The sequence below is a fragment of the Triticum aestivum genome, chromosome 3D, assembly GCF_018294505.1.
Source record: "Triticum aestivum cultivar Chinese Spring chromosome 3D, IWGSC CS RefSeq v2.1, whole genome shotgun sequence".
NCBI classification, from domain to species: domain Eukaryota; kingdom Viridiplantae; phylum Streptophyta; class Magnoliopsida; order Poales; family Poaceae; genus Triticum; species Triticum aestivum.
This window is the reverse complement of record NC_057802.1, coordinates 339,359,530-339,387,399: the sequence shown is the minus strand read 5'-3', so window position 1 is coordinate 339,387,399 and position 27,870 is coordinate 339,359,530. Positions and strand designations below refer to the sequence as shown.

Below are 27,870 nucleotides of genomic sequence, written 5' to 3'. Positions count from 1 at the left end.
CCTAGGAAACATTCGCTCAATACCATTCATTATTATGTACTTTTCCATGACATAACCTACATAATATGCTCTGGCTGTTGATCAAATACTTGAATCTTGGGACTAGCTAAATTGCGAGTTATCTTCGTCTTCTTTTGTCCATGACCATGAGCCCCGCTACACGTACGATGAATTTTCGGACGATGGGCGTACAACAATAGTCCATCACCCTTGGATCAAGTGGGCAGATCAATATTGGATGCAGGATTTTACTAACGTACAGAGATCGTATACGCAAAGCAAAACTGATTATGCATTTCCTGCGTGTGTAACGGAACTGTATGGGGGTAAGTTGACAATTATTTGAGGAGTACATACAGGATAAAAAAAAAGGGAGCAGGATGGACCGCAGGCGTCACGTCGTGCATTGATTAGCTTAGCTTGAACAAACTGGTTGGACAGAGGCATGTAGGAGTAGCTTTGAACGCAAGGGAAGTCAAGGCCACCGTTATAACTCCGCACCGCAACGTCCATCGCTCCGCTGCATACTTCCAAACGACATGGCCGGCCGGCTGCTCTGCTAGAAAGGAAGGTCGGTCTCGCATCGCATTTCTTGACCGGCCCGGCCAATCTGACTCTGACTCTGACTCTGCTCTGAGCCATGCCAAAAGAAGAGAAAATACCAGTGGGATTGAGATCCGAGAAGATCGAGAATAGATGGACGTACGTACATCTCTGCTACGGTCAAGTAAGTATGTCTTTCCCCTTGGTCATCCGTATAGTACTACTCTCGTGCTGCTACTGCTGCAGAGGTATGTGATCGCGGCACGGAAGCATATGCAAAGCTACCACATAGTATATATAATAAATAAATATATAAATGGATTCATTAGACGTGACAAGACACGTGCATTAACTATCCGGACGGTGTTGCATTGCGAGAGGAAGCTGGATTGCTAAGCCATCTGCGAAAGCGACGTCGCCTTTGTTGGGCGATTCATCCATCCATCCGTTGGTTTCGTTTCAGGTTGCAGCCTTGAGGAAGACTCAAAGTGGCCACCACCACCACGACGCCATCGGCCGCGGTACCGTCCCGGACGAGCTTAATTGCGAGCGGCCGTGCGATGGCTCCGTCACAGCAGTAGCCAGAAACACAAACATATTATCATCTCCCTCCCAAGGACGGTCGTTCCGGGATACTCCCGGAAAGCGAGACAAGGGGAGGAGGTTGGGAGGAGGAGGAAAAACAGAAAGCCGTGAGAAACGTTTGCTGTCGGTGGGCTCATCGAGAAAATGTTGGCCGTCGGCGTCGTACGGCGAGGCACGTCGAACGTCCGATTCGACCAACGACGCGTACGTCATCAGATCAGATCAGATCCCCCGGAAGCTGCAAAAACGTTGCCAGGCTACTGGATTCTGGACGATCTACTCAGCTAGCAGTCAATCAGTCGAGCCGTGCGTCGTTTCTCCGGCAGCGACGGTGCAGCGGCGAGATTTTTCACCGTTGGCGGTGACAGGGAGTGAACCGCGCCGATGGGCCTGCGCAACGGCGGTCAGCAGCGGGCCACGACTGGACCGAAAAAGACGGATGATGGCTGTCGATAGCAGCGAGCGGTTAACATCGGCCCGGCTTAACAATAAGATTATGAATTGACCCGTACCGGAGTCGCCGTCGGAACTCGGAAAGCTCCAGCGCGAGGCCAAACCTGAAACTGTTCATTCTATCTCTCTGAAGTGAAACCGTCCCTTTTTTTTCGAGGGTGCGGGATTTGCTCGGGATAGGCGCCGGAAAATGCGTTCCCGTTTTAGAGACCACCACTAACTAACACGTTACTGGGCCGGGGGCAGCACACGAGGGTTCGGGAGGAGCTCCGTCGGACTTTTAGCCGATCCTGCCAAAGGAATGCTTGTTAGATTTGAGCCAGACAGTGACACCTTACTAACCCCCTTCAGCGTCACCAGTGTTCCACAGCAAAAGCAATTCGTGTATTCAGGGCATGGTGGTTTTGTGAGGTTTAATGACTTCTAACAACAGGAAAATTTTAGGTCGAGAAGGATAACAGGCGATGCCTAACAATAGAAAAAGCTATGGCATAACAGGGAATGGCTATAAAAACAACAGACCTCGAACTCCTGAACCAGCGTTTCTGTTTCTACGGAGGACGGCGCGACGAATGCCATTTTCTCTTATTTCCTCTACCATAACTTGACACGGGGCTACAAATATATATATACCCGAAATAAAATGAACCGAAAAAGGAGATTGAAGCTTAACAGCTCACATTATTGCTGATGAATAGGGCTAAAGTCACCGTTTCTCCGGTTATTCAGCTTGCACAGATTCTAGAAGGCTCATCACGGTTTCCCTGTCAGGCATGCTGGGAATGGCTCCCTTCACTCGAACACACAGTGAGGCGGCGGCAGCTGAAATTCAAGAAAATAAAAACCTCAAATCAACATGTCAACAATAGATCATAACCAAATTTTGGGTGGAGGGCGCTTTTAGTACCAGCAAATCTCATGCACTCTTTCTTTGGCTTCCCCTCCACCAGAGCTACAGCAAAAGCTGAGGTGAAGGTGTCACCAGCACCGGTGGTGTCTACTACTTCTGTGGCGGGTATTATCGCCTGCCTAATTGGTTCCTCTCCCTCGACAAACAGAGCAGATCCTTGTGATCCAAGTTTAACCAAAACTTCTTTCACACCCTGCATGCAGGAAATAGCATCAATGTCCTCCTACCTTATGGTTAATGCATTCAGAGCTTCCGTAGAAGATTTAAATAGCAACGCATCTCGCCGATGGAATATATCAAGTGGAAACTGCTAACCTTCATAGCAAACAAAAAAGTACAATTTGAACAAGTTCTAGTAAAGAAACCGCAATCAGGTAAATAAAAACAGGGAATTGGCAGGAAAACAATTAGTTGTAAATCAAATCTTCGTACTGGCAGCTTAAAGTGGAATATGAAGCCCATATACTGTTGAAACATGGTAATGGAAAGCCATGAAGTGGGAATAGGGGCAAATGCTATCAACATATAACAACACAGACGTCTGAAACTTCATCGCATTGTGACTGTAAAATGAAGAAAATGTATCAATTATATGCTACACTTCTTTTCTTACTTCAATATCCTGACAAATTACACTGCCTGCCATAAAATTGTGGCTATGGACACACAAGAAGCAATTAGACTTTCTATGCTATGGCATCAGACCAGACAGCGTCAAACAAAAATCATCGGATACCATTTTTCCGATTTTCCAATGAATTAAGCACAGACTTCGTGGGCCAACCTTGATCATGAACACATTCAGAACTTTTGGCGAATGGCCATTCTGTGATCAGATGTTGTTGTTATTTTTCAGATTGTACTTTTTTTTTTGCGGGGATTTTTCAGATTGTACTACCAATGTTATCTACAAGCCACTGCCATGGGATTGGCATTCAAATCAAAATAGCATACATACACTCTGCCGTTTTGTTAGAGATTAAGAAAATCCGCTTTCACCAAACTCACTTGTACACATGCAAGAATTATTACAACTACATAGCTTAGGGCCATTCCTCATGCTTACTGCATACCAGGGAGGGCCATGCCCCCTTCAACACATCGCTGAGCACAAGAAATTTAACTGATTATTCTCTTTCCTGTGTGATTAATTTGTAATTCGCTTCAAGCTGCTCCCCACTGCCATTCACAAAAAGTACTTGTTGGACCACTATCATAGAGCAGCCAAAGTGTACAAAACTATAAATGACTACAGGAGCTTGCTGAATTATAATCATTTGTGTAACTAGCAGCCGATTTGCGGGTAGGAACTAAAGATCCAAAGTTTGTAGAGTTTTGCAAATCGCAAAATTCACTTGTACTTAGACTTGGACAGCACGTACTCCCTCCGTCCGGAAATACTTGTCGTAGAAATGGATACAAATGGATGTATCTAGAACTAAAATACATCTAGATACATCCATTCCTCGGACAAGTATTTCCGGACGGAGGGAGTAGGAGTGTTGATTTGAAAACATGTATACTCCCTCCATTCCCTTATACAAGGCCACTATGAAAAATACATTTTGCATCTATACAAGGCCACTAACAGTAATCGAGGCAAAATTTAATGATGTTTCCTCGTACTAGCAACTTGTTTAATACTTGCACGCATGTAGCCATAATGACATTGTGCTACTTCCTTCTCGTTTCTTCCTTGCATGCATGCGGGCGTATTAATAATCCCGGTTAACGAGAAGAAAAGTTGGCTTGCAAAGCAGTCATTAAATTTTACCTGTAATTTGAGTTTGTGGCCTTGTACAAGGGAATGGAGGGAGTAGAACAGTAAGAGTCAACACTCCTAATAGGTACTATACGGGAAACACACGTACACAGACCAACACGAAGGGAGAATGGAAGGAAAGCAACACATTCTTTAGAGATGGCTATTATCAGATAAATGCCATAGCACAACATCATTAATTGAAGTTTCTTAAATAAAGATATTAAGATCCAGTCATGGCTAATCAAAAGAAACAAAAGAGCAACAATTAGAAGTTATAATTGAATATAGAAGAAATGCAGAGAAAGAAACTACATAAAAAATGATTTAGACAACTCACCATTTTATGGCATGCTCCTGCAGCCTGGCTGATTTGTTCAAAAGTCTCTGTAGGCATCCCAGTCAAACGTGCTAGCTCTGTTTCATTTGGACTAAAAATATCCACCAGTTCGAGTAGTTCTCTGGGGACAGGAGCATCCATTCCACCTGCATCCAAGATAACAGGCACACCTGCGCCTTTTGCAGCCTGAAAACAAAAGTTTTAAATTTTGTTACAAAAGAACCCCTGAAATCTTAGCATGCATAAAAGGCAAAGACACAAGGTGGTTCCTGCATTTCCGACAACATATTTTACGGAAGTTTGAAATTTGTCACAAAAGAACCCCTGTAATCTTATAACATAAATAAAAGGGGAAGATATGAGGTGGTTCCTGCATTTCCAATCTACTTTACACAGTTGTATGGATACACAACAGATAAAAACCATAATCAAGACTAGACTTGCTCTGGCACAACCTTAAAAATTCAGTTATATAAGGATGTCAACATGAAGTACTAATATTTGGCAAACAGGGTAATTGATCTGAACAGAATCTAAAGATCATTAGCTAGAAAAGACAGAACACGTTATCACGCATTTAATGAGATTTTGTAATCACATAAACCTGCATGGAAGCATGCTCGAGGTATCAAGAACTAGAAATAAAACTATGCTTCCATCTGCGACACTAACTCTTTTCCTGGAGGCTTTTCTCCGAGGACTCAATCACACAGACAAAGAGACCATTACATTCAGAGTTCAGACTGAAATGGAAGCAACTCAAACAAATGACAAGCTGCTTCATTTTATATCTGAAGTCGCGATACATGACTGTAGTTTCTTTTGAATTCCAATAACATAGGCCACCTACCCCTTAGCAGATAGTATATATTAGACAATACCTAAAAGCTACATATCCAGTTGCATAACTTGGACAGCACGTAAGCCACGGGTCGAGGTTCTACTGAACACAATTAGAAGACTACCTTCCAATATGGAAAGACATACAAAGTTAAAATCAAAGACTACGCATTTCCCATTAAAACACACGCACACAACTGAGTTTCTGCAAAATTTGCTACCTTCACATGATAGTTAGCTGTCCTCTCCATGGCCAGATTAGTATCGAACCCTTATTGATAAGATATTGGTTCTTCTTACAGCAGCAAGCCTTAGCTCTTTTGCCTCTATGGAGTTCTGTGAAACAGATTAGATATTTGGATGCTCCTTCCACTTGCCCACAACCTCTAATTAGCAAAAACCAGAGCCGGCTGAATGGTTTAGAGCCAAAGTAAATATTGTAAAACACCGTATGCATAAGTCGGTACAAAGGGCCGTGTGGAAATAAAAATTCACACTGAGTTAAGCTTCCACTTTCCTCAGATTCCACTTCAAAAACTTGTTATGTCAGAGGGTCTGGGGCTCTGGGCTGACCACAAACCAAGCCCAGGATGGCAATTACCTCTTGCTGTGGGTCAGACCAAGTAATCAGTGGGTTAAACAAAAATAGGCCTTTGGCATCTCCAGGCCATGGAAAGCTAAATAAGCACTAACACGCAGCAACACACTGTAAATTCTAACCAGTGAATAAAGATGTCAGGCTGAAACTGTTTCTTTTTTTTTGTTCAAAATCAACACCAACACACACATTCTCATGCAAGACATTAGAGATGCTATGGCGGGAGCCAAAGGCCTTAGTAGCATATGACCGTGAGTGCTTATTTGGTCGATGGTCATAGTCTAGTTTTGTTCGGCGAGGGCTTATGTAGCAGGGTTGTCTTCTTAATATAAATCATGCACAGCTCTCCTGCGCATTCGAGAAAAAAAAAAGTGATGTCCATAACAGATTGACGAAAGGAACAATGAAGTCATGGATGGCAATGTGATTGCCCTTGCTGAACCGTTAGGTGTTTAAGTAACAGGAGCGATGTAAATGAGCATCAATGTAAGGTTCATTCCGACCAAAAATTTCGAACATAAAACGAATACTAATTTTAGTAGTAATTTCAGCTGTTCAGCAAGACAAGCACACAACACAAATTCACTTAAGCGAAAAAGGTGGGCATTGGACAGTAAGCGCCTTCATTTTTTTACGAGATTCAGTGTAAAATTCCCTATGGACCAAATTCACTAAGACCTCGATCCACTCTGGGGCAGGCACCCATGTGTAGCACTTGTTTTGAGTTTTAGCCCTAGCTTCATTTCCGAAGCATTAACCCATAAGTGCTACTATTCGGGCCAATGTCTTATTTGCTAATCTAACTCGAGGTAAGTTGGCACTGCTTCACTAAGGGTTGGGCGTAACCCCACCCCCCCCCCCCCCCCCTTCCCTCTCCCCCCTACACACACTACTAAAGGGATGACGACCTTGGCAACATTCTGCCCCGAAATGCTCCTCAGTACATGCCTCGTGCGATGAGCCCCTACAAGGGCACACGCGCAGAGTCTGTGTACCTAGGGTTGATGTTTGGTAACATCTGTAGCACCCAACCCATTAACAAATAGATGTTGTACTACGTGGACGCCATTGCAATAGACGAAAATAAAATGAAATAGTTTTGCAGAAAATGACCGGTCCAATTGTTCGACTAATGAAATATTCACAAACAAAACAAGAGATGGCAACACCACGGTGCTAGTAAAGCATGTGCGAGTACCCATGGCAAGTGCTCTAAAGTGGAACTACTCTTAGTGGCCTTTAAACGAGGTTTGAGGAGAAAGTGCGGGACTGGAAAATCTTAGAAAGCATACCCAACAATAACAGAACGAAAATAACCTTATGGTTTCCATCTGTGCTATTAGTTTATTACAACAATAAACATTTATTTCACATTATCGTACATATCCTATATCCTATATTCTTAAGTTGATCCCCACTACTAGCAATTATCTCTACATGCACGCTGTCCACGTCATCATGATGCCACATCAGCGCTTAGTTTTTTTTTAGGGGACACCAATCAATCGGTCTCTCTATAGTGCCCACACGTACATACCATCTCTCCTCAGTTGTAAGTTACTACTCATGGGAGTATAACCGAAGGTGAAAGCCCATTAATCTCCCATATTGATTTTTCATAATTAGCCTGCAATCAGTTCCTATTCTTCCCCCATCAATCTCTCATATTCCATCTTAACAATTACCATGCAATCAGTTCCTATTTTCCCTTTAATTGCTTCCCTTACAAGTTCCCACCACCACACGCATATGACCTCCTCTTCCCTCCCCACATCACGGCCATATATCCGTTCATCTCCTCTCCATCCTTCTCGGCTCTTTCACGACATCATCTCCACGACGCGATGGCCTTTAGCAGGACACACAGCTGCAGGACCTCGTGAGGATGGTCAGCAGCCGCAAACACTCAGTTCTAGGGCGCACCAACCGGTGGCTAGGCTGATTTTATTTTAGGTCAACAGCCCACAAGTGAGTGCCTACCCCGGCGCGATGCAAACTTCTGGCCGTGCCTTGTTCTTCAAGGGCGTTTTTTGCCCCCTTTGTGAGTTGTGATGCTCTCTGACGGAGAGATACAAGCAGGCCAGACAACCCAGATGAGTTCCCCTTCAATTGTTTTGTTTTTCTTGTGCTTTAATGTTACAAGCATATGTTCCTTTCCTTCCTTATTTGGTTTAAATTTCCTCTCATGTTTGGTTGTTGGCACTTGCTGAATCAACCGAAGTTTCTCTTGACAAGAGCTTACAGTACTCACCAATATGCATGCATGATCACCTTTATTTTTGTTAACGGCAGGTGCTTGAGAAAACAGAATGGCACAAGGAACTTTAGCAATTTAAAATATAGAAGGTGAAGCACTGCAACACAGAAAAGAGCAATCAAGTTCCAATAGCTATGTAAGGAATGTCACTGAATTCTTTCAAAAATCAAGCAATAATGGGAGTGTGCTGGAGCTATGTCAGTAACCGTAGTGTGTCAACAATAGGTCTGATGTACTCGAATCAGTTTTTGTTGTGTCAACATGCCATGGAGAATATCTCATTCAGGGTAGTTTTACAAGTCAGACAATCAAAGAAATTATGTGTGCTTGCTGCTCATTATCGACTATGAGGCAGCCAAAACAACTACAAGGTACGTATCTTAGCTAGCTTCTTCAAAGTGTTGCAGCGGCAAGTCAGGCCACAGAAAATGTTTATGCTTGGTGCATCTTATCGATAATGATTGTCTGTGCAATTCGGGCCGCTGAGCACAATGTGACCATCACTGTTGGTTGAGAGGCGCGTCGAGGATTTGAGGCAATTTTGGATTGAATTAACTGGTATCTATCCAGCGCATCCGGGGCTGTTAGTACTTGGTATCTGAGTTTTATTTTGCTACGCTCTAAGAAAGTGGAATATTTTGAGGCCCCTTTTATTATAATTATAGTCATATGTAGTTCCATTTTCAGGTGGTGGAGATGTTCTTTTTTTTTTTACCTTTGGCCTGCAGGGAATTTCAAGGATTCTTAATTTATTCTCACTACTTTATCATAAATCATTTTTCTTTAATTTGTGTATTCTGCCATAGCCAAAAAGCATATGGAATTGATATTTCTATGACCAGATGTTCAATGTAACCAAGGGACTCTTGCATTGCAATGGATTCAACTCCTGCTCAGATTGTTTCGACAATATTACATATTTTCATTGTCACCATCCCACGGCACAGTAACTCATTTAGAGATTCTCACTTAAAATATCTATTTTTATCCCCTATCTATGAAAATAAGCATGCATCATGCATTCCCGCAGCAACGCGCGGGGTACATCTAGTTCCCTTAATAGTTGTACCATAGCCATGTTCACTCCATGATTACCAGGAACTGTTCAATGCTTTTACTTATTTTTTTCCTTAACCTTGTCACACTTTCATTTTGTTAGTTAATGAGACTACCCAGTCTCACATTTTCTCTCCCGTTCTAGGAGAGAGGTAGTAGAGTAGTTACGCTTGAGAGCATGGGTCATGGAGTGACACACATTTCACCAGCTCTGCAGCGTCGCTATCAACTGTTTCATTTCCAAATATTGTTAACTGTGTCACTTGTCAGAAATTATTTCCTATGATTTGCTTCCACTTCTGTCATTCATTTGCTAATCATCTTTGAATCGAACTAACTAATAGTGTTAGAAGGCCTATTTGGAATTAGAAAACGTAGGAGTAGGAGAAACACAGGATTAAGATGTCATGTGTTAAGGATTTCTACAAGATCCCAGGACACAGGAATTTTGCATGTAATGCCCGTTGGATGGTGTGAAGGAAAGTAACATGAGAATTTTGGAGGAATGAAGCGAGAGAGCATTGGACTTTTGAAAGGAAAATAAAATGACGTTTGAGCTCATGTTAAGATTCATATGGAAGGGGGGGATTAGATTGTATTCCATCGAATTTTTAGAACCTCAATCCTATGATCCAGATGGCCGTTATTGAAGAAATTCCTAAGGATTGAAATCCTGCAATATTCCTATGAAAATCCCACAACCTTTAAGAGGCCTAAAGTTCTTTATTTTATATCTTGTGCCGTCATTTTTGACAAAGTACCATATTTTAAAATATGCTGGCCACTACATTTGGCAAATAAAAGAGACTGTATATTCCTCTCAGGGAATATCTAAGTCATGTTCATGCTCTATCACAAATTAGTATTGTTGCTCCTTTGATCCAGTTGAAGGCACCAGATCAGAATCGCAAACCAGAAATGAGACACATCAAAACATTCACAGGTCTAACTAAATCAAAAGAGCAAATTCCAACTAACTAAGAACATTCGACACATGAATTATTGCTTCACAGCAGCACAAGCTACTGATCTGTGCTAATGCAACAAATACAAAATAACCTAGGATTTCGCTACAAATCGAACGTCAGATTTTCTAGCATAGCAAATCGAACACCCGAGATGGCAAATTATGTTGTCGCGAGGATGGCAATTTCCCTTAGCGAGCATGGCAAATCCTTGCTACAGGAAATTGTCATCCTCACGACAACATAATTTGCCTTGAAAAACGCTGGATTTGCCATGCTTATAAATCTGACGTCAGATTTATAACATTCCCCATAATCTAAGTTAACAACCACAATATTTTTTTCTCATCATGTGTCCTTACACTGCCAAGCCAGAAGCCATTAGCAAATCTCCAGAAGGACTATAGGAGTAGTAATCAACCAAATACTAAGTGAAAGCAATTACCCAAATGTACAAAAAGAATAGAACTTCAAGTGAATCATGTCTTCATTATTGGAGAAAGAATTCCAGCCCTCATAAAATTCATTTTTTTAGGAACCATAAAATTCAATCTAATGTGACCTCAAAAGTGGGTATATGAGCGGAGAGGGCTAGAGCAACTACCTGAGCGACTTGAATGTTGACCCAATCGGGTATCTCCCGTTGCAGCAGTAGCACGCCGGCTTGCCGGATCAGGTCCAGGTCCTCCGGGTCGACCTCCGGTGCCCAGCCCTCCATGTTGGCGCCGCCAACGATGATGATGGAGTTCTGCCCGTCGGGCATGAGCATGACAACAGCGTGCCCCGAGGGCGCGCCGGGGGCGCGAGCAACGCGGTCGAGGCGGACGCCGCCGGCGTCCGCGAGTGCCCCCTCGAGGAGGCGCCCGTTGGCGTCGTCCCCCACGCGCGCCACGAGGTAGGTGGGCCCCAGCGCCAGCCGCCCCCCGCAGGCAGCTTGATTGGCGCCCTTCCCGCCGGCGAGGCTGTGACCGGCACTCGCGGCAACCGTCTCGCCGACGAGCGGGAGACGGTCGACCTCGACGTAGATGTCCGCGTTGGCGGAGCCCACGACGACGATGGGCGGCGGCGCATTGGCGGCGGAGAGAGAAGTGGAGGTGGGTTTGAGGGAGAAGGATATGTGGCAGGGTTTGGGGTTGGATCCTGAGAGGAAAGCGGTGGCCGGAGTTGGCCCGGCGAGCGGGAGGCGGAGGCGCGCTTCGAGAGCCATGTGGGTTGAGAAAACGGCGGAGTCAACAGCAGTGTCTAGAGAGGAGTTGCTTCAGTTGAGATTACCGTGAGATAACGACGATGACTTGGCAGATTATTTTTTGGATCAGATTGCTTCTCTTTCCGAATTGCTAGATGGAGTACTTTGTTGGAAAAAAATTTAAATACTACTCCCTCAGTTCAGAATAACTGAAGAATTTGCAATTAAAAAGGTCCTGCAACGTGACATAATGTTCTTTCTCCTTGCATCGCGATGTATCTTTTGAAAGGATCGATATGAACCTAAAAAGGATGAATAGATACAACTATAAGTTTAAGTGTTACTTAGCAATTTTAGACAATAATGCGGAATATAAAAGTGAGCCTAACAATTCAAAGACGAAGCTGGTACTAAGCAATGGATTCAACAACAACTACTAGCAGGGTAAGCAAGCACATAATATATTATAGGTAAAGACTAAGAAACAAATAATCACAAATAGGGAGCTAGGGTTAGGGATAACTACAACTTTGGGAGACGAGGAGGTATGCCAATGTTCACTTTCTTAAAGAGAAACTAGTCACCATTTGAGGGATGAACGTTACCACGAAGGCACGCCAACGCCATGCCATGAAGGCTCACCCTATTCTCCCCTTAAGACAACACCACGAAGGCATTTCTCAGCCACTAGTGGTAGACCTTGGGTGGTCTTCAAACCCTCACAAACTTTTCGAAAGTAATCACAATGAAACGATTCCTCTCCGAAGAACTCCTACCGCTTAGGAGTCTCCAACCTCCAAGAGTAACAAGATCTAATGGGGGAAACTCAGGACTTGCTCAAATCACAATTTGCTCCGGTCACAAGAAGGAGAGGGAGTAGATCTTTCTTTTCATTGGAACAACTCTCAAGAACTCTCACAAATCTTGTCGGGATCTAGGATATGGTGCGGCGGAGTATGAGAGGGAGCACTTGTGTTCATGGGGAAGATATGAATGTAGTGCTCAACCCTCTCCCGGAATGGAGAGGGGTATTCATAGATTCCCAAAATGTGACCGTTTGGTACTGATGAGTGATATTTACACTCATCTACCCTTAGTTTAAACCGAGATATTTCATTAAAACCGAGATATTCACTCCGATATTGCTACTAATGACTAATGAATGCAAAGGATTCCACCAATCCTCTCTTTGATGTGTTTCCACGGGAAATGGGCTAAAAGGGGAGGAAATCTTGTGTGAACATGGAAATGAATGAAAATGGAGATAGAAGGAATCATCAGGAGGCGCACCAGCGAAGACAGCACAAAAGATGGCGTTCGTATGGCGTGAATTCCAAGGCGTCCCGTCCACATGTACAACTTTTATAAAGGGGACCTGAAAGTGCAACTAATCCCCGGGTAGTTTTGGTAATTCATAACAACATATAGCTCATTGAACTAATATCCATTCAAGTTGATTATTTCAGAAAGTTCAGTGATTGGCATGGCATGGACTAGAGATGTGGACCCCTCAAAATGCTAAGGACAAATATTGGCAAAAAGCTCAAGACTCTTCATTTCTATTTTAGTGATCCAAGATCACATTGAGTCCATAGGAAAAGCCAATACTATTAAAAGTGGATGAGGTGTTGCTTAATGGTATACTTGCTCAAAATGCTTAGTGACATGCTCCAAAGCCCTCAACCACTTTCTCATATCCAAATATGTCCTAAACCTAAAGTCAAACTCGGCCCCACCGATTTGATCCATCCGGTGCCATCGAGTTCACTTGACATGGCCATAGCCAGTAGCCCTAATCAGTTCGGTCTCACCGATAGGGATTTCGGTCTCACCGAGATGGGATTGCAAACTCTCTGTTTCCCTTCGTAACATTTCGGTCTCACCGAGATGAGCGATCGGTCCCACCGAGTTCGCAATGCAAACTCTCTGTTTCCCTTTCGTAACGTTTTGGTATCACCGAAAGGAGCGATCGGTCCCACCGAGTTTGCCTGACCAACTCTCTGTTAGCTAATTGCTGAAATCGGTCCCACCGAGTTCATGCAATCGGTCACACCGAGATGAGGTTTTGCCCTAACCATAGCTCATCGGTCCCACCGAGTTGATCATGTCGGTCCCACCGAGAATCCTAACGTTCACATTTTGAACTGAATAGGTCTCACCGAGTTCACCTATTCGGTCTGACCGAGTTGGGTCAAATGTGTGTAACGTTTAGATTTTGTGTGGAGGCTATATATGAAGGAAATATGCCCTAGAGGATATAATAAAGTTATTATTTATTTCTTTATATCATGATAAATGTTTATTATTCATGCTAGAATTGTATTAACCGGAAACATAATACATGTGCGAATACATAGACAAACAGAGTGTCACTAGTATGCCTCTACTTGACTAGCTCGTTGATCAAACATGGTTATGTTTCCTAACCATAGACAAAGAGTTGTCATTTGATTAACGGGATCACATCATTAGACAATGATGTGATTGACTTGACCCATCCGTTAGCTTAGCACGATGATCGTTTAGTTTGTTGCTACTGCTTTCTTCATGACTTATACATGTTCCTATGACTATGAGATTATGCAACTCCCGTTTACCGGAGGAACACTTTTTGTGCTACCAAACGTCACAATGTAACTGGGTGATTATAAAGGTGCTCTATAGGTGCTTCCAAAGGTACTTGTTGGGTCGGCGTATTTCGAGATTAGGATTTGTCACTCCGATTGTCGGAGAGGTATCTCTGGGCCCACTCAGTAATGCACATCACTATAAGCCTTGCAAGCATTGTAACTAATGAGTTAGTTGCGGGATGATGTATTACGGAACGAGTAAAGAGACTTGCCGATAACGAGATTGAACTAGGTATTGAGATACCGACGATCGAACCTCGGGCAAGTAACATACCGATGACAAAGGGAACAACGTATGTTGTTATGCGGTTTGACCCATAAAGATCTTCGTAGAATATGTGGGAGCCAATATGAGCATCCAGGTTCCGCTATTGGTTATTGACCGGAGACGTGTCTCGGTCATGTCTACATAGTTCTCGAACCGTAGGGTCCACATGCTTAAAGTTCGATGACGGTTATATTATGAGTTTATGTGTTTTGATGTACCGAAGGAGTTCGGAGTCCCGGATGAGATCAGGGACATGACGAGGAGTCTCGAAATGGTCGAGACGTAAAGATCGATATATTGGACGACTATATTCGGACATCGGAAAGGTTCCGAGTGATTCGGGTATTTTTCGTAGTACCGGAGAGTTACGGGAATTCGTATTGGGCCTTAATGGGCCATACGGGAAAGGAGAGAAAGGCCCCAAAGGGTGGCCGCACCCCTCCCCATGGACTAGTCCGAATTGGACTAGGGAGGGGGGCCCTTCCTTCCTTCTCCTTCTCCCTTCCCTTCTCCTACTCCAACAAGGAAAGGAGGAGTCCTACTCCCGATGGGAGTAGGACTCCCCCTTGGCGCGCCCTCCTCCTAGGCCGGCCGCCTCCCCCTTGCTCCTTTATATACAGGGGCAAGGGGGCACCCCAAAGACACAACAATTGATCATTGATCTCTTAGCCGTGTGCGGTGCCCCCCTCCACCATAATCCACCTCGGTCATATCGTAGCGGTGCTTAGGCGAAGCCCTGCGTCGGTAGAACATCATCATCATCACCACGCCGTCGTGCTGACGGAACTCTCCCTCAAAGGTCGGCTGGATCGGAGTTCGAGGGACGTCATCGAGTTGAACGTGTGCTGAACTCGGAGGTGCCGTGCGTTCGGTACTTGATCGGTCGGATCGTGAAGACGTACGACTACATCAACCGTGTTGTGCTAACGCTTCCGCTTTCGGTCTACGAGGGTACGTGGACACACTCTTCCCTCTCGTTGCTATGCATCACCATGATCTTGCGTGTGCGTAGGAAATTTTTTGAAATTACTACGTTCCCCAACAATATATACCCCTCCACTGAAGGAAATATGCCCTATAGGCAATAATAAAGTTGTTATTTTATATTTCCTTATATCATGATAAATGTTTATTATTCATGCTAGAATTGTATTAACCGGAAACTTGATACATGTGTGGATACATAGACAAAACACAGTGTCCCTAGTAAGCCTCTACTAGACTAGCTCGTTAATCAAAGATGGTTAAGTTTCCTAACCATAGACATATGTTGTCATTTGATGAACAGGATCACATCATTAGGAGAATGATGGGATGGACAAGACCCATCCGTTAGCTTACCATAATGATCGTTAAGTTTTATTGCTATTGCTTTCTTGATGACTTATACATATTCCTTTGACTACGAGATTATGCAACTCCGATACCGGAGGAATACCTTGTGTGCTATTGAAAGGATCGATATAGTTGACTAGAGGGGGGTGAATAGGCAACTAACAATTTTTAGCTTTACTTAACCAAATTAAACTTTGCAACAAAGTAGGTTGTCTAGATATGCAACTAGATGAGCAACCTATATGATGCAACAACACCAAGCACACAAGCAAGCAAGGGATTCAACACAATATAAGCTTGCACAACTAAAGGTGAGAGAGAACCAATAGCGGAGCCGATGGAGACGAGGATGTGTTACCGAAGTTCCTTCCCTTTGAAGGGAAGTACGTCTCCGTTGGAGCGGTGTGGAGGCACAATGCTCCCCAAGAAGCCACTAGGGCCACCGTATTCTCCTCACGCCCTCACACAATGCGAGATGCCGTGAATCCACTATTGGTGGCCTTGAAGGCGGCAACCGGGCCTTTACAAACAAGGTTGAGGCTCTCTCCACAACTTAATTGGAGGCTCCCAACGAAACCCCGGAGCTTCACCACAATGGAATGTGGCTCCGAAGTGACCTCTTCTGTCTAGGGTGCCCAAGCACCCAAGAGTAACAAAATCCACACAAGAAAGTATGGGGTAATCAAGTTTCCTTTGGTGAGAGTGTAGATCTAGGTCTCCTCCTTCAATCCCTAGCAAATCAACGAGTTTGAGTGGCTAGAGAGAGAGATTGGGCAAGAAAGCTTCAAGGGCATTAATGGAGGAGAGAGAGAGGCAAGAGGTGGATGGTAGGTGGGAGAAGCACCTCCTTAAATAGGGTCCCCTCATATCCAACCGTTATGCGCAGAAACCCATAGGAGCGGTACTTCCGCAATGATCACCGGTACAACCGGTGAATGCGGGAAACCCTTGCTAGGGCACCAGGGCGGTACTTCCGGTGGAGCAACCATTAGTACCGGTATGTCGGAACAAACCGGAACTACCGTTCCACCACCGCTCGACTACCGCCTCACAACAGAAGGATTTCACCCTAGGCCGGTAGTTAGAGCGGTGGTTGGTCCGGAGCTACCGCTGGACCAGCAATTCCTGGGCGGTGGAGTTCCAAGCGGTACAACCACCCTAAGCACCGGTAGTACCGGTTTGTCAAGACAAACCAGAACTTCCGTTCCACCACCAGTCTACCACCGTACCCGGTACAGAAGGGTGTCACCCCTGAGCGGTACTTAGAGCGGTGGTTCGACCGGAACTGCATGCCAGCGGTACAACCGCTTAATAGAGCGGTACTACCGCCATGAGCAAAACTACACATTCACAGAGGACCTTTGGGAACCTCTCTCTCCTCGAACAGAGGGTATATGGTGGGTGCAAAGAATGTGTACGTGTAGTGATCCACCCAATACCTTCTGATGTGGATTCCCTCTTAATAGTACGGATATCCTACGACCAAAGGAATAAAAATGTCGGAAACTCCGTCTTCGATCTTTTCCGCGTAGAGGGGTGGCCTAACCGTCTTGCGCCACATAATGTGTACCTGAGAAAACTAGGACGCACGATTTGTCCACACGTGTGTTGTCATCATCACCAAAACCCTAAGGCAGAAGATGCCCTTACAATCTCCCCCTTTTTGGTGGATGATGACAACCACACGAAAAGCACGGGAGATCTAGAAGATATAGACGGGGCTCCCCTGAGTGTGAGCACTATTTAGAGTTAGCTTTTGGAATGCAAAATGCTCACACTAGGATCAAAGCTCCCCCTAGATTTTACAGACCAACTAGTGACAGCAAAACAAAAACCATACATAAAGCACGTATTTGCAATAATAAAGTTATTATTTATTTCCTTATATCATGATAAATGTTTATTATTCATGCTAGAATTATATTAACCGGAAACATGATACATGTGTGAATACATAGACAAACAGAGTGTCACTAGTATGCCTCTACTTGACTAGCTCGTTGATCAAAGATGGTTATGTTTCCTAGCCATAGACAAAGAGTTGTCATTTGATTAACGGGATCACATCATTAGGAGAATGATGTGATTGACTTGACCCATTCTGTTAGCTTAGCACTTGACCGTTTAGTATGTTGCTATTGCTTTCTTCATGACTTATACATGTTCCTATGACTATGAGATTATGCAACTCCCGTTTACCGGAGGAACACTTTGTGTGCTACCAAACGTCACAACGTAACTGGGTGATTATAAAGGTGCTCTACAGGTGCTTCCAAAGGTACTTGTTGGGTTGGCGTATTTCGAGATTAGGATTTGTCACTCCAATTGTCGGAGAGGTATCTCTGGGCCCACTCAGTAATGCACATCACTATAAGCCTTGCAAGCATTGTAACTAATGAGTTAGTTGCAGGATGATGTATTACGGAACGAGTAAAGAGACTTGCCGGTAACGAGATTGAACTAGGTATTGAGATACCGACGATCGAACCTCGGGCAAGTAACATACCGATGACAAAGGGAACAACGTATGTTGTTATGCGGTTTGACCGATAAAGATCTTCGTAGAATATGTGGGAGATAATATGAGCATCCAGGTTCCGCTATTGGTTATTGACCGGAGACGTGTCTCGGTCATGTCTACATAGTTCTCGAACCCGTAGGGTCCGCACGCTTAAAGTTCGATGACGGTTATATTATGAGTTTATGTGTTTTGATGTACCGAAGGAGTTCGGAGTCCCGGATGAGATCAGGTACATGACGAGGAGTCTCGAAATGGTCGAGATATAAAGATCGATATATTGGACGACTATATTCGGACATCGGAAAGGTTCCGAGTGATTCTGGTATTTTTCGTAGTACCGGAGAGTTACGGGATTTCGTATTGGGCCTTAATGGGCCATACGGGAAAGGAGAGAAAGGCCCCAAAGGGTGGCCGCACCCCTCCCCATGGACTAGTCCGAATTGGACGGGAGGGGGGGCGCCCCCTTCCTTCCTTCTCCTTCTCCCTTCCCTTCTCCTACTCCAACAAGGAAAGGAGGAGTCCTACTCCCGGTGGGAGTAGGACTCCCCCCTTGGCGCGCCCTCCTCCTAGGCCGGCCACCTCCCCCTTGCTCCTTTATATACGGGGGCAAGGGGGCACCCCAAAGACACAACAATTGATCATTGATCTCTTAGCCGTGTGCGGTGCCCCCCTCCACCATAATCCACCTCGGTCATATCGTAGCGGTGCTTAGGCGAAGCCCTGCGTCGGTAGAACATCATCATCATCACCACGCCGTCGTGTTGACGGAACTCTCCCTCAAAGCTCGACTGGATCGGAGTTCGAGGGACGTCATCGAGTTGAACGTGTGCTGAACTCGGAGGTGCCGTGCGTTCGGTACTTGATCGGTCGGATCGTAAAGACGTACGACTACATCAACCGCATTGTGCTAACGCTTCCGCTTTCGGTCTACGAGGGTACGTGGACACACTCTCCCCTCTCGTTGCTATGCATCACCATGATCTTGCGTGTGCATAGTAATTTTTTTGAAATTACTACGTTCCCCAACAGTGGCATCCGAGCCAGGTTTTGTGCATTGATGTTATATGCACGAGTAGAACACAAGTGAGTTGTGGGCGATATAAGTCATACTTCTTACCAGCATGTCATACTTTGGTTCGGCGGTATTGTTGGATGAAGCGGCCCGGACCGACATTACACGTACGCTTACGCGAGACTGGTTCTACCGACGTGCTTTGCACATAGGTGGCTGGCGGGTGTCAGTTTCTCCAACTTTAGTTGAACCGAGTGTGGCTACGCCCGTTCCTTGCGAAGGTTAAAACAGCACCAACTTGACAAACTATCGTTGTGGTTTTGATGCGTAGGTAAGAACGGTTCTTGCTAAGCCCATAGCAGCCACGTAAAACTTGCAACAACAAAGTAGAGGACGTCTAACTTGTTTTTGCAGGGCATGTTGTGATGTGATATGGTCAAGACATGATGCTAAATTTTATTGTATGAGATGATCATGTTTTGTAACCGAGTTATCGGCAACTGGCAGGAGCCATATGGTTGTCGCTTTATTGTATGCAATGCAAATTGCCCTGTAATGCTTTACTTTATCACTAAGCGGTAGCGATAGTCGTAGAAGCATAAGATTGGCAAGACGACAACGATGCTACGATGGAGATCAAGGTGTCGCGCCGGTGACGATGGTGATCATGACAGTGCTTCGGAGATGGAGATCACAGGCACAAGATGATGATGGCCATATCATATCACTTATATTGATTGCATGTGATGTTTATCTTTTATGCATCTTATCTTGCTTTGATTGACGGTAGCATTATAAGATGATCCCTCACTAAATTATCAAAGTATAAGTGTTCTCCCTGAGTATGCACCGTTGTGAAAGTTCTTCGTGCTGAGACACCACGTGATGATCGGGTGTGATAGGCTCTACGTTCAAATACAACGGGTGCAAACAGTTGCACACGCGGAATACTCAGGTTAAACTTGACGAGCCTAGCATATAACAGATATGGCCTCGGAACACTGAGACCGAAAGGTCGAGCGTGAATCATATAGTAGATATGATCAACATAGTGATGTTCACCATTGAAACTACTCCATCTCACGTGATGATCGGACATGGTTTAGTTGATATGGATCACGTGATCACTTAGAGGATTAAAGGGATGTCTATCTAAGTCGGAGTTCTTAAGTAATATGATTAATTGAACTTTAATTTATCATGAACTTAGTCCTGGTAGTATTAGCATATCTATGTTGTAGCTCGCGTTGTTGCTTCCATATGTTTTATATATGTTCCTAGAGAAAATTAATTTGTAAGATGATAGTAGCAATGATGCGGATTGGGTCCATGATCTGAGGTTTATCCTCATTGCTGCACAGAAGAATTATGTCCTTGATGCACCGCTAGGTGACAGACCTATTGCAGGAGCAGATGCAGACGTTATGAACGTTTGGCTAGCTAAATATGATGACTACTTGATAGTTTAGTGCACCATGCTTAACGGCTTAGAATCGGGACTACAAAGACGTTTTGAACGTCATGGACCATATGAGATGTTCCAGGAGTTGAAGTTAATATTTCAAGCAAATACCCGAGTTGAGAGATATGAAATCTCCAACAAGTTCTACAGCTAAAAGATGGAGGAGAATAGCTCAAGCAGTGAGCATGTGCTCAGATTGTCCGGGTACTACAATCGCTTGAATCAAGTGGGAGTTAATCTTCCAGATAAGATAGTGATTGACAGAATTCTCTAGTCACCATCACCAAGTTAGTAGAACTTCATGATGAACTATAATATGCAAGGGATAACAGAAACAATTCCCAAGCTCTTCGTGATGCTAAAATCGACGAAGGTAGAAATCAAGAAAAACATCAAGTGTTGATGGTTGACGAGACCACTAGTTTCAAGAAAAGGGGCAAAGGGAAGAAGGGGAACTTCAAGAAGAACGGCAAGCAAGTTGCTGCTCAAGTGAAGAAGCCCAAGTCTGGTCCTAAGCCTGAGACTAAGTGCTTCTACTGCAAAGGGACTGGTCACTGGAAGCGGAACTACCCCAAGTATTTGGTGGATAAGAAGGATGGAAAAGTGAACAAAGGTATATTGGATATACATGTTATTGATGTGTACTTTACTAGTGTTTATAGCAACCCCTCGGCATTTGATACTGGTTCAGTTGCTAAGAGTAGTAACTCGAAATGGGAGTTGCAAAATAAACAGAAACTAGTAAAAGGCGAGGTGACGATGTGTGTTGGAAGTAGTTCCAAGATTGATATGATCATCATCGCAGACTCCCTATACTTTCGGGATTAGTGTTGAAACTAAATAAGTGTTATTTGGTGTTTGCGTTGAGCATGAATATGATTTGGTCATGTTTGTTGCAATACGATTATTCATTTAAATTAGAGAATAATTGTTGTTCTGTTTACATGAATGAAACCTTCTATGGTCATACACCCGATAAAATGGTTTGTTGGATCTCGATTGTAGTGATACACATATTCATAATAATGAAGCCAAAAGATGCAAAGTTAATAATGATAGTGCAACTTATTTGTGGCACTGCCGTTTAGGTCATATTGGTGTAAAGCGCATGAAGAAACTCGATGCTGATGGGATTTTGGTATCACTTGATGCTTGCGAACCATGCCTCTTGGGCAAGATGACTAAAATTCCGTTCTCTGGAACAATGGAGCGAGCAACAGATTTGTTGGAAATCATACATACTGATGTATGTGGTCCGATGAGTATTGAGGCTCGCGGCAGGTATCGTTATTTTCAGACCTTCACAGATGATTTGAGCAGATATGGGTATATCTACTTGATGAAACATAAAGTCTGAAACATTTGAAAAGTTCATATAATTTTAGAGTGAAGTAGAAAATCATCGTAACAAGAAAATAAAGTTTCTACGATCTGATCGTGGAGGAGAATATTTGAGTTACGAGTTTGGTCTTCATTTCAAACAATGCGGAATAGTTTCGCAACTCACGCCACCTGGAACACCACAGCGTAATGGTGTGTCCGGACGTCATAACCGTACTTTATTAGATATGGTGCGATCTATGATGTTTCTTACCAATCTACCACTATCGTTTTGGGGTTATGCATTAGAGACAGCTGCATTCACGTTAAAAGGGCACCATCTAAATCCGTTGAAATGACACCTTATGAACTGTGGTTTGGCAAAAAACCAAAGTTGTCGTTTCTTAAAGTTTGGGGTTGCGATGCTTATAAGAAAAGGTTTCATCCTGATAAGCTCAAACCCAAATCGGAGAAATGTGTCTTCATAGGATACCCAAAGGAGACAGTTGGGTACACCTTCTATCACAGATCCGAAGGCAAGACATTCGTTGCTAAGAATGGATCCTTTCTAGAGAAGGAGTTTCTCTCGCAAGAAGTGAGTGGGAGGAAAGTAGAACTTGATGAGGTAACTGTACCTGCTCCCTTATTGGAAAGTAGTTCATCACAGAAATCTGTTCCTGTGACTACTATACCAATTAGTGAGGAAGCTAATGATGATGATCATGTAACTTCATATCAAGTTACTACCAAACATCGTAGGTCAACCAGAGTGAGATCCACACCAGAGTGGTACGGTAATCCTATTCTGGAGGTCATGTTACTTGACCATGACGAACCTACGAACTATGAGGAAGCGATGATGAGCCCAGATTCTGCGAAATGGTTTGAGGCCATGAAATCTGAGATGGGATCCATGTATGAGAACAAAGTATGGACTTTGATTGACTTGCCCAAATGATCGGCGAGCCATTGAGATTAAATGGATCTTCAAGAGGAAGACGGACGCTGATAGTAGTGTTACTATCTACAAAGCTAGAATTGTCGCAAAAGGTTTTCGACAAGTTCAAGGTGTTGACTACGATGAGAGTTTCTCACTCGTATCTATGCTTAAGTCTGTCCGAATCATGTTAGCAATTGCCGCATTTTATGAAATCTGGCAAATGGATAAAAAAACTGCATTCCTTAATGGATTTATTAAAGAAGAGTTGTATATGATGCAACCAGAAGGTTTTGTCGATCCTAAAGGTGTTAAAAAAATGTGCAAGCTCCAGCGATCCATCTATGGACTGGTGCAAGCATCTCAGAGTTGGAATATACACTTTGATGAGTTGATCAAAGCATATAGTTTTATAAAGACTTGCGGTGAAGCCTATATTTACAAGAAAGTGAGTGGGAGCACTACAACATTTCTGATAAGTATATGTGAATGACATATTGTTGATCGGAAATAATGTAGAATTATTCTACACAACATAAAGGAGTGTTTGAAAGGAGTTTTTCAAAGAAAGACCTCGGTGAAGGTGCTTACATATTGAGCATCAAGATCTATAGAGATAGATCAAAACGCTTGATAAGTTTTTTCAATGAGTACATACCTCGACAAGATTTTGAAGTAGTTCAAACTGGAACAGTCAAAGAAAGAGTTCTTGCCTGTGTTACAAGGTGTGAAATTGAGTAAGACTCAAAACCCGACCACGACAGAAGATAGAAAGAGAATGAAAGTCATTCCCTATGCCTCAGCCATAGGTTCTATAAAGTATGCCATGCTGTGTACCAGATCTATTGTATACCCTACACTCATTTTGGCAAGGGAGTTCAATAGTGATCTAGGAGTAGATCACTGGACAGCGGTCAAAATTTATCCTTAGTGGAATAAGGATATGTTTCTCGATTATGGAGGTGACAAAAAGGTTCATCGTAAAGGGTTACGTCGATGCAAGTTTTGACACTGATCCAGATGACTCTAAGTCTCAATCTGGATACATGTTGAAAGTAGGAGCAATTAGCTAGAGTAGCCCCGTGCAGAGCATTGTTGACATAGAAATTTGCAAAATACATACGGATCTGAATGTGGCAGACCCGTTGACTAAACTTCTCTCATAAGCAAAACATGATCACACCTTAGTACTCTTTGGGTGTTAATCACATAGCGATGTGAACTAGATTATTAACTCTAGTAAACCCTTTGGGTGTTGCTCACATGACGATGTGAACTATGGGTGTTAATCACATGGTGATGTGAACTATTGGTGTTAAATCACATGGTGATGTGAACTAGATTATTGACTCTAGTGCAAGTGGGAGACTGAAGGAAATATGCCCTAGAGGCAATAATAAATTTATTATTTATTTCCTTATATCATGATAAATGTTTATTATTCATGCTAGAATTGTATTAACCGGAAACATAATACATGTGTGAATACATAGACAAACAGAGTGTCACTAGTATGCCTCTACTTGACTAGCTCGTTGAACAAAGATGGTTATGTTTCCTAACCATAGACAAAGAGTTGTCATTTGATTAACGGGATCACATCATTAGAGAATGATGTGATTGACTTGACCCATCCGTTAGCTTAGCACGATAATCATTTAGTTTGTTGCTACTGCTTTCTTCATGACTTATACATGTTCCTATGACTATGAGATTATGCAACTCCCGTTTACCGGAGGAACACTTTGTGTGCTACCAAACGTCACAACGTAACTGGGTGATTATAAAGGTGCTCTACAGGTGCTTCCAAAGGTACTTGTTGGGTTGGCGTATTTCGAGATTAGGATTTGTCACTCCGATTGTCGGAGAGGTATCTCTGGGCCCACTCAGTAATGCACATCACTATAAGCCTTGCAAGCATTGTAACTAATGAGTTAGTTGCGGGATGATGTATTACGGAACGAGTAAAGAGACTTGCCGGTAAGGAGATTGAACTAGGTATTGAGATACCGACGATCGAACCTCGGGCAAGTAACATACCGATGACAAAGGGAACAACGTATGTTGTTATGCGGTTTGACCGATAAAGATCTTCGTAGAATATGTGGGAGCCAATATGAGCATCCAGGTTCCGCTATTGGTTATTGACCGGAGACGTGTCTCGGTCATGTCTACATAGTTCTCGAACCGTAGGGTCTGCACGCTTAAAGTTTGATGACAGTTATATTATGAGTTTATGTGTTTTGATGTACCGAAGGAGTTCGGAGTCCCGGATGAGATCAGGGACATGACGAGGAGTCTCGAAATGGTCGCGACGTAATGATCGATATATTGGACGACTATATTCGGACATCAGAAAGGTTCCGAGTGATTCGGGTATTTTTCGTAGTACCGGAGAGTTACGGGAATTCGTATTGGGCCTTAATGGGCCATACGGGAAAGGAGAGAAAGGCCCCAAAGGGTGGCTGCACCCCTCCCCATGGACTAGTCCGAATTGGACTAGGGAGGGGGGGCGCCCCCTTCCTTCCTTCTCCTTCTCCCTTCCCTTCTCCTACTCCAACAAGGAAAGGAGGAGTCCTACTCCCGGTGGGAGTAGGACTCCCCCCTTGGCGCACCCTCCTCCTAGGCCGGCCGCCTCCCCCCTCGCTCCTTTATATACGGGGGCAAGGGGGCACCCCAAAGACACAACAATTGATCATTGATCTCTTAGCCGTGTGCGGTGCCCCCCTCCACCATAATCCACCTCGGTCATATCGTAGCGGTGCTTAGGCGAAGCCCTGCGTTGGTAGAACATCATCATCGTCACCATGCCGTCGTGCTGAAGGAACTCTCCCTCAAAGCTCGGTTGGATCGGAGTTTGAGGGACGTCATTGAGTTGAACATGTGCTGAACTCGGAGGTGCCGTGCGTTTGGTACTTGATCGGTCGGATCGTGACGACGTACGACTACATCAACCGTGTTGTGCTAACGCTTTCGCTTTCAGTCTATGAGGGTACGTGGACACACTCTCCCCTCTCGTTGCGATGCATCACCATGATCTTGCGTGTGCGTAGGATTTTTTTTGAAATTACTACGTTCCCCAACAATATATACCCCTCCACTGAAGAAAATATGCCCTAGAGGCAATAATAAAGTTGTTATTTTATATTTCCTTATATCATGATAAATGTTTATTATTCATGCTAGAATTGTATTAACCGGAAACTTGATACATGTGTGGATACATAGACAAAACACAGTGTCCCTAGTAAGCCTCTACTAGACTAGCTCGTTAATCAAAGATGGTTAAGTTTCCTAACCATAGACATGTGTTGTCATTTGATGAACAGGATCACATCATTAGGAGAATGATGGGATGGACAAGACCCATTCGTTAGCTTACCATAATGATCGTTAAGTTTTATTGCTATTGCTTTCTTGATGACTTATACATATTCCTTTGACTACGAGATTATGCAACTCCGATACCGGAGGAATACCTTGTGTGCTATTGAAAGGATCGATATAGTTGACTAGAGGGGGGTGAATAGGCAACTAACAATTTTTAGCTTTACTTAACCAAATTAAGCTTTGCAACAAAGTAGGTTGTCTAGATATGCAACTAGATGAGCAACCTATATGATGCAACAACACCAAGCACACAAGCAACAAGGGATTCAACACAATATAAGCTTGCACAAGTAAAGGTGAGAGATAACCAATAGCGGAGCCGATGGAGACGAGGATGTGTTACCGAACTTCCTTCCCTTTGAAGGGAAGTACATCTCCGTTGGAGCGGTGTGGAGGCACAATGCTCCCCAAGAAGCCACTAGGGCCACCGTATTCTCCTCACGCCCTCACACAATGCGAGATGCCGTGAATCCACTATTGGTGGCCTTGAAGGCGGCAACCGGACCTTTACAAACAAGGGTGAGGCTCTCTCCACAACTTAATTGGAGGCTCCCAACAAAACCCCGGAGCTTCACCACAATGGAATGTGGCTCCTAAGTGACCTCTTCTGTCTAGGGTGCCCAAGCACCCAGGAGTAACAAAATCCACACAAGAAAGTATGGGGGAATCAAGTTTCCTTTGGTGAGAGTGTAGATCTAGGTCTCCTCCTTCAATCTCTAGCAAATCAACGAGTTTGAGTGGCTAGAGAGAGAGATCGGGCAAGAAAGCTTCAAGGGCATTAATGGAGGAGAGAGAGATCGGGCAAGAAAGCTTCAAGGGCATTAATGGAGGAGAGAGAGAGGCAAGAGGTGGATAGTAGGTGGGAGAAGCACCTCCTTAAATAGGGTCCCCTCAGATCCAACCGTTATGCGCAGAAACCCATAGGAGCGGTACTTCCGCAGTGATCACCGGTACAACCGGTGAATGCGGGAAACCCTTGCTAGGGCACCAGGGCGGTACTTCCGGTGGAGCAACCGGTAGTACCGGTATGTCGGAACAAACTGGAACTACCGTTCCACCACCGCTCGACTACCGCCTCACAACAGAAGGATTTCACCCTAGGCCGGTAGTTAGAGCGGTGGTTGGGCCGGAGCTACCGCTGGACCAGCAATTCCTGGGCGGTGGAGTTCCAGGTGGTACAACCACCCTAAGAACCGGTAGTACCGCTTTGTCAAGACAAACCAGAACTTCCGTTCCACCACCGGTCTACCACCGTACCCGGTACAGAAGGGCGTCACTGTTGGAGATCGTTGCAGAAATTAAAAAAAATTCTACGCATCACCAAGAACAATCTATGGAGTCTTCTAGCAACGAGAGGGAAAAGAGTGCATCTACATACCCTTGTAGATCGTGAGCGGAAGCGTTCAAGTGAACGGGGTTGATGGAGTCGTACTCGTCGTGATCCAAATCACCGATGACCGAGCGCCGAACGGACGGCACCTCCGCGTTCAACACACGTAC

The 27,870-nt window shown here is 44.1% G+C and overlaps 1 protein-coding gene across 2 annotated transcripts; it reads right to left on the bottom strand.

The window, feature by feature from the left end:
• Window positions 1–1,600: 1,600 nt before the first annotated feature.
• On the bottom strand, window positions 1,601–11,575 carry LOC123078745 (ribokinase). 2 transcript variants are annotated; one of them, XM_044501351.1, is made up of 5 exons: window positions 10,914–11,575; window positions 4,594–4,779; window positions 2,489–2,684; window positions 2,262–2,403; window positions 1,601–1,871 (listed from the first exon to the last, which is right to left on the bottom strand). In XM_044501351.1, the coding sequence occupies exons 1-4, from the start codon at window positions 11,514–11,516 to the stop codon at window positions 2,303–2,305; spliced, it is 1,086 nt and encodes a 361-aa protein (XP_044357286.1). In that variant the 5' UTR covers window positions 11,517–11,575; the 3' UTR covers window positions 1,601–1,871; window positions 2,262–2,302. The 2 variants fall into 2 exon arrangements, with proteins under 2 accessions (XP_044357286.1, XP_044357285.1); XM_044501350.1 differs by lacking the exon at window positions 1,601–1,871 and having other exon boundaries at window positions 2,051–2,403.
• Between the last annotated feature and the right edge of the window lie 16,295 nt (window positions 11,576–27,870).